The sequence below is a fragment of the Erpetoichthys calabaricus genome, chromosome 6 (genome assembly GCF_900747795.2).
Source record: "Erpetoichthys calabaricus chromosome 6, fErpCal1.3, whole genome shotgun sequence".
Lineage (NCBI taxonomy): Eukaryota > Metazoa > Chordata > Cladistia > Polypteriformes > Polypteridae > Erpetoichthys > Erpetoichthys calabaricus.
Window position 1 is genome coordinate 70,811,326 of NC_041399.2, and position 13,917 is coordinate 70,825,242.

The 13,917-nt window shown below is 37.7% G+C and overlaps 1 protein-coding gene across 3 annotated transcripts in view; it reads left to right on the plus strand.

The window, feature by feature from the left end:
• Positions 1–13,917, plus strand: part of LOC114653392 (laminin subunit alpha-3-like) — a 403,128-nt gene that overhangs the window by 179,506 nt on the left and 209,705 nt on the right. For all 3 annotated transcript variants that reach the window (XM_051928867.1, XM_051928866.1, XM_028803680.2), the window contains exon 5: positions 9,020–9,190. In XM_051928867.1, the coding sequence (XP_051784827.1) occupies positions 9,020–9,190 (171 nt within the window). The remainder of the gene's footprint in view (positions 1–9,019; positions 9,191–13,917) is intronic.

Genomic DNA, 13,917 nt, shown 5'->3' on the forward strand with positions numbered 1-13,917 from the left:
TCTGCGTGAAATATAATGCACATGCATACTCCTGCTGCCACTCCCCAACTCCTCCCAGAATTACTCCTCTTTGAATATGCAAGTCAGTATAAATAGCCCGTAAGCTCAGTGTTCTGTGAAAAGACAATGGCAAAAGTACGAGGGAAAATAGAAGAATTTCAGAGAATACCAAATGAAGGCAAGGAAAAACATACTATGTGTTAGTTTAAACAGTGGTATAAACAACAAAAGGAACTTGATCGAGTGACATAGAGTGTCGGAAATACCCGAAAGTTCAAGTTCACAAAGTCGCACAATGCCCGAAATAAAAAAAAAGTTGTCAGATATCAAAGTCACTGTGAAAAGGCGAGTCATAGCCCACTGTCTGAGAGTCATATGGAAGCTTATTAGGGTACAGAGAAAAGAAAAAAACAGGCACACAGTCGGGGAAAAAAGCACGGAACTTTAATCTCAAAATTTTCACTTTAATCACATAGTTTATTTTATTATTAAAGTAGAACATCATAAACTTCATCTTAAAATCCTTAATTTACTAGTTTCACAAATACCTTCATAACTAAAGTAGCACGTTAAATACTTTGTATTGTATTTGTTCTTCTATGTGTGTGAATCACTACATGATTCTTAAACGGGCTTTCTCTTCCTCCGACAGGACACAGAATCCATTACATTCGTGATATTAGAGCTCTCTGAATAATGTAAATACTGAGATCTATACTTGTTATCATTTTCATAATGATAGGAATTAAAGCATGTTATTAAACATGTGAACACCGTGGCACAGTGATAGTGACAAGCTGGCGCCTCATCCAGAGTTTGTTCCTGCCTCCTGAAAGATGCTTATTTCACCTTCGATGAAATAATTTACTGCAGCAGGACTATCTCTTTCAAAAGTACTAACCCCCAATTCCTGTCCTTCCTTTTCTTTCTCCAAGTACCCAATCGCCACACAATCAGTTCTGTAACAGATGTTAAGCCATCTGTAAGCTTAGAAACTCGATTCTTCAAAACTTTTAAGGAACATTGAAATATCTTTGTAGAACATGTTTAATTATTCTATTCATCTATCCGTCCAGTGTCGCACCAGTCCCAGCAAGCATACAGCGCGAGGCAGGAACAATCCCTGAATGAGGCGCCAGCTCGTCACTAGCGCTGCGACACTGTGTCCTCACATGTTTAACTATTAACAATATAGATTATTTAAATGATGTTAACATTTTATCTGTATAATGTAATAAACATATTTTGCTGCATTTCATCTTAAAAATTATATTGTTATCATATGTAAAGACACGCTTTAGAAAGTGGGCCAGGTTGTGCAATATCATAACTGTATCACAAGTTTACAGTGAGGTAATCTATACTAATAAAAGGCAAAGCCCTCACTGACTGACTGACTGACTGACTGACTGACTGACTGACTGACTGACTGACTGACTGACTCACTCACTCACTCACTCACTCACTCACTCACTCACTCACTCACTCACTCATCACTAATTCTCCAACTTCCCGTGTAGGTAGAAGGCTGAAATTTGGCAGGCTCATTCCTTACAGCTTACTTACAAAAGTTAGGCAGGTTTCATTTCAAAATTCTATGCGAAATGGTCATAACTGGAACCTGTTTTTTGTCCATATACTCTAATGGAGGAGGCGGAGTCACGTATCGCGTCATCATGCCTCCTACATAATCACGTGAACTGAAAAGAAGGAAGAGATTTACAGCATGAGTCAAACGCGGGAACGAAGGTAAATGACGTTAATTGTTGAGTGTCTTTTAATACTGTGTAAGCATACATATTAACACATGTGCAATTAAACGTGTGCATTTACGGGGTGATTTCTCAGGCTTAAAAGCTCGCCTTTTATTAAAAAGGTAAATACAAACTGTTTTCATTCTGAACGGCACAAACCACGTTAGATTTCAGCCGTTAAACGCACAAAAATGTCGGTACACCAGATAAATAAGCGCAACATATTATCAGTTGTATTGTATGCTTACAATACATATAGAAATGTGTTATTCGTTAACTAATAGTATGGGATGGTGTTTGTCGACTCGCGCCTTGATTTAAACGATTCCATGTCTTGGTGGGTTTGCGTAGCTTATTGTCAATATCTTTACACCTGTTTTTAAGACTTATTGACTGAAACGGGCTTTCATGAAAAAAGTTAGGGCTTTGCTACAGGATACACCCTCCACAAGTTAAAAGAAGTAAAAATAAAAGGTATATATTTCTGTTTTATTTAAACCTTTTAAGTTCGTGTAAGCATACATATTAACACATGTGCAATTAAACGTGTGCATTTACGAGGTGATTTCTCAGGCTTAAAAGCTCGCCTTTTATTAAAAAGGTAAATGCAAACTGTATTCATTCTGAAGGGCACAAACCAAGTTAGATTTCAGCCATTAAACGTGCAAAAATGTCGATACACCAGATAAATAAGCGCAACATATTATCAGTTGTATTGTATGCTTACAATACATATAGAAATGTGTTAATCATTAACTAATAGTATGGGATGGTGTTTTTCGACTCGCGCCTTGATTTAAACGATTTCATGTCTTGGTGGGTTTGCGTAGCTTATTGTCAATATCTTTACACCTCTTTTTAAGACTTATTGACTGAAACGGGCTTTCACGAAAAAAGTTAGGGCTTTGCTACAGGATACACCCTCCACAAATTAAGGAAGTAAAAATAAAAGGTATATATTTCTGTTTTATTTAAACCTTTTAAGTTCGTATGCATAGCCCCATTTAGCTGTTTTAGTTTTTTTTTTCTTTCTTCAGTAATATTTACTCTCCTTAAAGAAAAAGAACATATGCATTTTACTTTTTTTGTATCTCTTTAGTAATATTTTGGTGTAAAAGGATAACCAGTATTTAAACCTTTTATGTTACTTTATAAAGTTATTTTACACAATGTTGAAAAATTAATAAGAAAGCTACATATTTTGGCAGCTGCTGCTTTAATTTTCAATGAAATGAAAAAAGCTCTCCAAGAGAAAACCTCAATGAAGAAGAAACAGTTTGCACTATCTAAAAATGAGAAACCCTCATTTATAAAGGTTTGCTGCAGTTGACTTAACTGAAAATAAATGAATAGTTCCTATGTGTATAATACATATTTATCTATTTGACTTATGCCTTTATTCCAGCAACTTGCAACATCTGAGGTACAATTTGTTACATTACTTTTGTTTTTTGCAGCACAGGCAGGTGAAGTGACATCCTCAGGGTCACACAGTGGTGTCAGTACCAGGATTTGAACTGACAAGCTCCGGGTTTGCTGAAATATTACTGAAGAAAGAAAAAAAATGAAAATGGGCAAATGGGGCTATGCATACAAATGTCCATCCATCCATTATCCAACCCGCTATATCCTAAATACAGGAGCCAATCCCTGCCAACACAGGGCACAAGGCAGGAAACAAACCCCGGGCAAGGTGCCAGCCCACCGCAGGGCGCACACACCCACACACACCCACACACCACGGACAATTTAGAATCACAAAAGCACCTAACCTGCATGTCTTTGGACTGTGGGAGGAAACCGGAGTACCCGGAGGAAACCCAGACAGACACGGGGAGAACATTCAAACTCCATGCAGGGAAGCGAACCCGGGTCTTCTAACTGGCACCTTTCACTGCGCCACCATACCGCCCACATACAAACTTAAAAGGTTTAAATAAAACAGAAATATATACCTTTATTTTTACTTCCTTAACTTGTGGAGAGTGTATCCTGTAACAAAGCCCTAACCTTTTTCATGAAAGCCCCTTTCAGTCAATAAGCCTTAAAAACAGGTGTAAAGCTAAACTTGCAGCATCGCTATTCAATTACACTTGCCTAACGCCTCTCCTAAGGGCAAATACTGTGGGATCTGGGCATCCATCAAAGCACCAATCACAGGCCCGATTAGAAAGCGGGAAGCTGTGATTTGTCGTCTCCCTCCCATGTAACAATCACAGCCCGTGTTACAACGCACTATGTATGTATGTGTATATATGTGTATGTGTGTGTGTATGTATGTGTGTATATGTATGTATATATATATATATATGTTGATATGTGTATATACAGTAATCCCTCCTCCATCGCGGGGGTTGCGTTCCAGAGCCACCCGCAAAATAAAATCCGCGAAGTAGAAACCATATGTTTATAAGGTTATTTTTATATTGTCATGCTTGGGTCACAGATTTGCGCAGAAACACAGGAGGTTGTAGAGAGACAGGAACGTTATTCAAACACTGCAAACGAACATTTGTCTCTTTTTCAAAAGTTTAAACTGTGCTCCATTACAAGACAGAGATGACAGCTCCATCTCACAATTAAAAGAATGCAAACATATCTTCCTCTTCAAAGGAGTGCTTGTCAGGAGCAGATGTCAGAGAGATAGAGAAAAGCAAACAAATCAATAGGGCTGTTTGACTTTTAAGTATGCAAAGCACCGCGGCACAAAGCTGTTGAAGGCGGCAGCTCACACCCCCTCCGTCAGGAGCAGAGAGAGAGAGAGAGATAGAGACAGATAGAGAGACAGAGAAAAACAAACAATCGAAAATCAATACGTGCCCTTCGAGCTTTTAAGTATGCGAAGCACCGTGCAGCATGTCGCTTCAGGAAGCAGCTGCACAGAAGGTAGCAACGTGAAGATAATCTTTCAGCATTTTTAGACGAGCGTCCGTATCGTCTAGGTGTGCAAACAGCCCCCCTGCTCAATCCCCCTATGTCAGGATCAGAGAAATTCAGCGCAAGAGAGAGAGAGAGAAAAGTACGTTGGGTAGCTTCTCAGCCATCTGCCAATAGCGTCCCTTGTATGAAATCAACTGGGCAAACCAACTGAGGAAGCATGTACCAGAAATTAAAAGACCCATTGTCCGCAGAAATCCGCGAACCAGCAAAAAATCCGCGATATATATTTAAATATGCTTACATATAAAATCCGCGATGGAGTGAAGCCGCGAAAAGCGAAGCGCGATATAGCGAGGGATTACTGTATATATATATATATATATATATATATATATATATATATATATATATATATATATATATGTATATATATATATGTATATATATATGTGTGTGGATGTGTATATGTATATATATGTATATATATGTATATGTAGATATGTGTATATGTAGATATGTATATGTATATATATGTTTACATAACCTCTTTAACACACTACTTCTCCGCTGCGAAGCGCGGGTATTTTGCTAGTTGTACTTATAAGTACAAACAGTTCTACAAGGAGCACTTGATTGACTGATTGAGTGCGTTTATAGTTCTTGGGATGAAACTGTTTTTGAACCGCGATGTCTGAAAGGCTCTGAAGCGTTTGTTGTATGAGAGCAGTTCAACAGAATGTGTGCATGGCTGAGGCAGTGTGTGCTTGATGCTATATCCTGATAATTCACTTTTTTGATCAGCTGCTGTAGAGCTGTGATTCCCCACTCAGATACAGTGGGATAAATACTACACTAAAGCAGCTATGGTATTTGGAATAGTTTGGCCATTCCGTGGACCATTATATTGTTACAGGTTAATTACAATCAGATGCCTTAAACTAATAAACAATATGTGGTTAATTTCAGTGTATTTCATAAAGCCGTGTCAGGGATGTAGATTTAAAAAAGAAAGGGAAACCACACTGGAACAAAAGCACTGCTTTGATGCTGGGTGCTGCCAGTTTACAAAACTGAGTGGAGAACTTGCGTAAGGGAAGGATTGAGCTGGCATGAAAATGTGCGTGGCTTTACGCCAAGTTTAGTTTTTATACATCACGATGTGAGCGTAGTAACGGGAGTATGCAACAGTTTTGTGTGTACGCACCGTTTATACATGAGACCCCTGGCTTTTTGCGTGAGTTTGTGAAGGCCAGTTCTCATTTTTGTGCTTTGAGGTTGGAGGATTTTACAACAATAACAGACAGAACAAAACTAAAAGCAGAATTATTAACATAACATACAAAGTTATATTTAAAAAAAGTTAAATATCAAAATTAAAAAAAAAATTAAATGAATAAAAGATACACTTTTACCATAACAATTAACTATATTATCAATAAAGGTTGAAGGCCTTAGCTAACATTTTAAGTTATAAACCTACATACTTTACACTTTGTTTTCTTATGAATAACTTGACATTGCATCGTAATGGAAGAATATGTAGATGTATTGAACCCCAATTCTAAAATTAAAAAAATGTAATTTTTAACTATTTTGGATTATAAATGTGTAAGGAGACCTGGTCTGGACTGGGCTTCAGGCAGCTATGTGTAGTATAGTACAGGACTATAGCTAAGCCTTATGTCACTCTGGTTGAGAAAACATGGCATTTAATAATGCTTGTAGTACTGGCTCACCATTGAATGGCGGCATAAAAGTTTTCACTATGGTGCTCCTTTTCAGATGTTAAATGCCCAATATGCCTTAAAAGCCTTTGAGCTTGGTGTCAGGGGGAAGTATGGCAAGATCTCAAATCACAAGCGGAAAAGAGGCCAACCATTTTGCAAAGATAAATGGGAGGAGTGGTTATTTGGTTATTCTTTTTTACTGAAAATTATTCACAACGGTTCAAACATTGTGTAGTAAGGCCTATCAGCATGTAGTAGATTATTTCTTTGCTTGGTCTATGCATATTGTGTTTACTCCTTGTGGTTGACCGTCAATGTATAGTTTAGTTTTATAATAAAATAATCCCTTTCATGATACTTCTTAGTACTAGGGTGTTGTACCGTGTTATCCATTTTGAATGTAGAGAAAAGCCAAGCAAAATGACACCTTTTATTGGCTAACTAAAAAGATTACAATATGCAAGCTTTCGAGGCAACTCAGGCCCCTTCTTCAGGCAAGATGTAATCAATGATGCTCATGATACTTCTTAGAGTTATTTATTTTTATTTGACTATTTTTTGACCATCCAGCACCTTCAATGCCAGCCATACCTGTTATGGGGTAAACCCAGAGATATGCAGGTGGATTAACCTATGGTGTCCTGGATAATGGACTATCTGTTCGGCAGACCACAGTTTAAGAGACTCAAGAACTGTATTTCTAATACAAATACAGATGTGAGTAACACTGAAGCACCATAAGGAAAGTCCTGTCACCTTTTCTCTTCACTCTGTATAAATAAAACACCAGGCCATGTCACTTGCAGAAACTCTCAGATGATTCTGCACTTATTGGGTGTGTTGATAAAGGGGATGAGACAGAGTATAGACAGGTGGAGAAGTTTGTTTCTTGGTGCAAAGAGGATTGTCTGCATCTCAACATTAGCAAAACCAAGGAACTAGTTATTGACTTTTGTCTGGTCACTATTCAAGGAATTGATGTAGAAGTGCTCCACTCCTACAAGTACTTAGAGATCCACAATAATGACAGATTTAACTGGTTTCAGAACCCAGAGAAACTCTATAAAGAAGGGCAGAGCTGGCTCTTTTTCCTTAGGACGACTGCATTCCTTTAATCTTAAAGTGATATCCTTCACATTTTCTATAAATCTGCGATGGCCAGTGTGATTCTCTACGCTGTATTGTGTTGGGCTGGTAACATTACTTGAAGGGGGGCCCACCAAATTGACAAACTAATTAAAAGGGCAGGCTCAATTATAGGATGACCCTTGATCCCCTGGAGGTCATAACGAAGGAGAGAATGAAAATAATACTGAGTGCCATTATGAACAATGCTGCATGTCTTCTCCCTGGCACACTAACACTGAGTACATTCAACCAACTAATTATTCACCAGAAGTGTGTCAAAAAATGCTACTGGGACTCCTTTATACTAACAGCAATACATCTGCATAATGCTTCACTGTGACTGTGACAGACACTGTGACAACTTTTGTTTATTTGAATTTTCTTGTTGCATATTCATTCTAGTGTAGGTGTAGACTATAGTCTATCTATCTATCTATCTATCTATCTATCTATCTATCTATCTATCTATCTATCTATCTATCTATCTATCTATCTATCTATCTATCTATCTATTGTGGCACGCGGCTGGGGGTGGTGCCCAGCCGGGACGCTCAGGAGGACCGGAGGAGGGCTTGCACCTCCTCCAGACCACAAGGGGGCGACCACCCTGGTTGCACTGGGCGTGCAAGCTCAACCCTGTAGGGGCCTGTAGTCACTGCCAGGGGGCACCCCGGTGCCTGGAAAGCCCTGGACCTCAGCACTTCCGCCACACCAGGAAGTGCTGGGGGGAAGAAGACTGGGGACACCCGGAGGGCTTCTGGGTGCGCAGCTGGCACTTCCGCCACACAGGAGAGTGTCTGCGGAGGAGTGTCGGGAAGCACCTAGAGCCCATCCGGGCTTGTATAAAAGGGGCCGCCTCCCTTCATTCGATGACTAGAGTCGGGCGATGAGTGGACGAAGTCTTGTTGGAGAAGAGTGGAGGTGGCCTGAAGGAAGCAGGCACTGGAGAGAGAGGCCTGGACTTTGGGGGATTGGTGCTGGAGGCACTGGGTTGTGCACCCTTGTAAATATTGGACAGCAATAAAAATGTGTGTGTTGGGTGACAAACCGTTGTCCGTCCGTCTGTGTCCGGGGCTCGTTCCACACTATCTATCTATCTATCTATCTATCTATCTATCTATCTATCTATCTATCTATCTATCTATCTATCTATCTATCTATCTATCTATCTATCTATCTATCTATCTATCTATTTTCCTGAGAATTAGAGATAAATAATACAGTATACATACACTGTGTGTGTGTGTGTGAAAGTGGCTTTTTAGTGAATATAAATATACTGAATAGAAATAAATAATGAATCAGACAGATCACAAAAAATCATGATACCAACATCTCTTTCTTTGAATAAACAAAAGCACAATGCACTAATCTGTTTTGTATGATTGTTGTATTTCCACTGCTGTGGGTTTCAGTAGATTGTTGAAAATGTTACATTTGAACTGCTATAGCAAATTATGTTTAAAATATATATTTAGATTATAAAAGTTGCTTATTTTGTGATTCAACTCCATCTGCTTTTCTCATTAGATCGTAGTGTCTCTAGTGAATGGGCGTCCTGGAGCCAAAAACTTTTCATATTCTCCTGTGCTGAGGGAGTTCACAAAGGCTACAAACATTCGCCTGAGATTCCTTAGAACTAACACGCTCTTGGGACACCTGATATCAAAGGCTCAGCGTGACCCTACTGTCACTAGAAGAGTAAGTATTGCCAACAATATTTGCTTTACTTAGTAGTTGAGCTTTGCTCTGAAAATTCCAGATCATTCTACTCTACAATATGCAAATGTAAATGTATATCTAAGTGTGACCTAATGTCTTAATGATTTTTAAATTTAAACTGTTTTAAAATATTGCCTGGTTTAGTGGTGTGTTTCTTAAATCAGTGTAAACATTTTAAGACAGAGTAGCAGCATCCTGTCTTAGGAAACAAACAAAGAGTACAATTGTTATAAATATGAAGTATTATATCAGCAGTTGCCATCTGGCTCCTATGACAAACCTCATTAATTTAATTTTAGACAGCAGGAAATACTTAGAAGGGTTTCTCTTTATTAATCACTGAGTAGCTCAGAGCACACATACACAAAGTGAAATGCATAAGCCGAAGGAAAATAAGCAAAACACAAGACTCTCTATGGCTGCCCTATGCACTAATTATCTTTTCACTTGATCTTTGTTGAGAATTATCATTTACGTGGCCACTTTACAATCACTTTATTTACATTTTGATAATTTTGTTTTTCCTCAAACAAGCTTTTTCATGTGTATGAAATTTGTTCTTAATGAAAAAATACCCATCCCGATAGAGCAGATATGTTCCTTTTCCTGGGTTGGTCTTCCATCCATTCACAGCTTCATAGTAATACTTACATCATCAGCTGAGTTTACTTTAGTAAGGGACATTGGGAGGCTGTTTCATATAATGAAGTGACCAGCTGACAGAGGGCATCACCACGATGACACGGGGGGAGAATGAAGTCCTCCATAAGTAAGAGAGAAAGACATAGCTAGTGTGCACTATACACTATGGAAAAGAGCAACATCTTGCTAGCCCTCCATTGACCCGTGTTCGGTCTAAATTAAGAGAATGGGTCTTTTTGACAAGGCACATAGTTGATATGACTGGCTCAGTATTTTCACATTTTATAGGACTTTGTTATTTGTTACTGTATTTTTCTTCTCTTGTTGTGTGTGTTCTTCCTCTGCACTATGCACATTTAGTGGTGTCCTTGCTGGGCATTGTGTTGCAGTATTGTTCCTCATCATATGTGGAATGTATCATTATGGAACAAAGGGAATGTTACAAAGAAGACTGCATTAAATGTAAAAATATTTCCTTTAAATTATAGCAGGGGGCTACACAAACAAAGCTATATCCCATTTGATAAAGAGGAAGCAACAATGGAAACTTCTGGATGCTTCTCGTTCCTCAAGTATTCTAAAATGCAGCGTGGTTCCAAAACACAGAAACAATAATGAAAAAGATCCAAGAGTGTTTTCTCTTTCTAGGCATCAGAGGAGATATGGGAAAACAAGTGGACACTCTACAAGTTTTATTAATGCAATGTGGATGTTGTGTTCTGATTGGGGTCATCGTCATATGGCATAGAAACCTAGCCAAACAGGGATTTATTATTTATTATTTGCAAGTGTCTTTCTAAAATCTGTAATTTAATCAATGCCATATTATACAACTTCAGTCACTGCAAACACAAACTGCTGCTTTTGTCACTGTAATCTGGAAAATGATACTGTAGCATTAATACCCAGGCCTGAATATTTTTACCAGCAGTGGTTTTCAGTCGGATGGCACAGTGGCGCAGTGGGTAGCGCTGCTGCCTCGCAGTTAGGAGACCTGGGTTCACTTCCCAGGCCCTCCCTGCGTGGAGTTTGCATTTTCTCCCCGTGTCTGCGTGGGTTTTCTCCGGGTACTCCTGTTTCCTCCCACAGTCCAAGAACATGCAGGTTAGGTGCATTGGTGATTCTAAATTGTCCCTAGTGTGTGTGTGTGTGTGTGGCTGTGTGCACCCTGCCCGGGGTTTGTTTCCTGCCTTGCGCCCTGTGTTGGCTGGGATTGGCTCCAGCAGACCCCGTGACCCTGTAGTTAGGATATAGCGGGTTGGATAATGGATGGATGGATGGCTTTCAGTCAGTTGAAAAAGTGAGAAATGTTTTTTTTCTTTTTAATATATGTGGACTTAACAAAATTGAATCTTCATTTAAACAGTTTGCTATTTACTGGTATGTTTATTGTCATTATCGTGAGAAAAGCGCTATATAAATGCAAAGAATTATTACTTTCACTTGAGACAGATGGTCTCACATTACCTCAAGTATCCTCTGGTACAATGAAGAATTCATAACGGATTCTTTGATGGTGAGATGTCCAGGCTGTGATGCAGCAAAGCAAAATCAAACCGTAACATTTCCATCACCATGCTTTAGTGTTGGTATCAGGTTCTTCTGGTCAAATGCTGTGTTTGCATGTGGCCAAAGAACTATCTTTGCCTCATTTGTCCAGAGCACATTATTCCAGAAATCCTGGCCTTTGACTAGGCGTTCATGGGCAAACGTTAGTCTTCCCCTGATGTTCTTTTTGGACAGCATATTTTTCCTCCTGGCTCACCTCCCAAGTTCAGTAGATCTACTTTGTGCAGCCTCTTTCTAATGGTAGACTCATGCACTACCTGGATGTCCTGTGATGAAATACTGGGGTTCTTAGAGACTTCTTTCATTCTGTTCTTGGGCTTGAACTTAGTGTAGCAGGCAGCCTGGGCCAGGACACGTTGGCAGTTGTTTGAAACCTTCTCCATTTGTGGATGATTTTATAGACAGTATTTCCAAATGTTTGGAGGTCTTTTTAAATCCCTTCCTATACTCACAGGTATCTATAACCTTCTTTCTAAAGGCCTCAGAGAGCTGTTTTGCTCTAGGCATGGTGGTAACACACAATTCAACAACAGACTACAAACAAAATTAAATGTCTAAACAAGGTTTAAACAAGACAGGTTCCTCCAAGATCCTCTCTAATGATGTCCTAATTATTTGTTCCTAATCTGGAATACCTGATTCTAAATTTAGCTATTTGAGTTTGTGATAAATGTAAGGGTATACTTACTTTTTCCACATATGAAATTTTAATTTATGTTTATTTAAATCTTGCAATGGACTACAAAATGTAAATGTGGCAAGTTTTTTGTTATATTATATCACCTTTATCTAAAGAGACTATTTAAATGAAGATCAAACCTTGATAAGTCTGCATACTGTATGTTAAAAAAGAAGAACATTTCATGAGGTGTAGTAACTTTTTCACGACTGTATGTCATGAACCCTTGGGACAATTTCGTTATTGGACTGCATTCTATTATGATGATACTGTATCTGTTAAATATGATCTTTGTGGCACTATATGCTGTACATCTGTCTTTACTCCTCTGTAACCTTACCATTCTTCATACTTTTATGTACCCAGTATTTTTATTACATTGCACAATTATAATCTTTATTTACAGTTCTTTTATTTTAATGACTTCTTTATATTTGCTCATTGTTACTAAGAGAATAAATAATTGCAAACTGTAAAACAGCTGTTCAGAGTGGGCCTTTAATATTGGTTCTAAGCTGAAGGTGGCATCTTGTAATGTATTAAGTGGTTCAATCGGCTAAGTCAGTGCCTAAGTCCAAAATGAAAAAAGTGTTTTAATTGAAGCTGGGATTTTCCCCTTAATTTAGCTATATTTACAGTATATACACTTTTTCTTGATTCAAATTAAAAATCAATGGATTAGTAATGTAATAATTTTTAGGTAGGCTACATTTCTTTATTTGTCATATAGTACATTATGCTTTCTAATTCATCTCTCCTCACTGACAAGCTGTTATAATATAAGATAAGATTAGATAAGATTCATTCATGTGTGCCTTTGAAAATGGATAGAGAGAGAAATGTTAGTGTAAATTTGTAATCCTTTTGAACTGAAGTGAAAATAAGGTTAAATATTTTTTTGGCAATTTGATATAATGTGTTATGACACATTCCCCACGTACAGTACATTTCTGTCATGTAGTAATTGTGTGTTCTGAATATGACATGAAAAACTAAGTTCATGATGACCGCATCTTCAATGAGAATCAAGAATGTGAATTTAAAACTTATGATTTTGTATTAAGTTTTTCAAAGAATTTTACTCATGTGTATAATATAGATTTTGAAATATCTTTCATAAATAATAATGTTTAGTTTCTCTATTTACTGTATGTGACATGTTACTTTTTGTTTATCATATTTAGAGTCACAGTCCATTTTTATGTTGAACATTTAACTGTTATTTTTTGTTGCACCATCTTGTGGTGAATATTATTAAACCTTAGTATTATCATTAAGTACAATTGTTCATTTATCTTTGTAATCGAATTATTCTAATACATAATCACTGTGGTTGGAGTCTGGCCGGACAATAAAAGTTATAATGTTGGAATCAAGCCTAGACTGTGCTCCAGTCCTTGACAGGTCTAAACTTGAGCTTTATCAGATGATCATCAGACCTTTAAAACTTGAAAGTTCTATTTTGTAATACAATTTTTTTGTTAACTTATATTGTTCTATTAAGTAATGAACATCATGTTTATGTTAAAGTGAACTTTGTAACCTAAAGCCTAAAGGGTTTCCCAAACTCCATCTTGGATGAAAACCATTGCTCATAACATTTGAGAGAACCAATTTTTGGATGCAGATTTGTGCCTGTAATTAGAAAATGCTTTTATCACTTAGATTGTACTTAAATTAGATTAATTGCCTGAGAATATTCATCGGAATTAAGATAAACTCAAGTACAAATATTATTGACTTAATACCCATAAAATGTTTAAATCTATTTGCTTTCTCCAATGTAAAACCTGTCTCCTTAAAAACTGTGTCCATT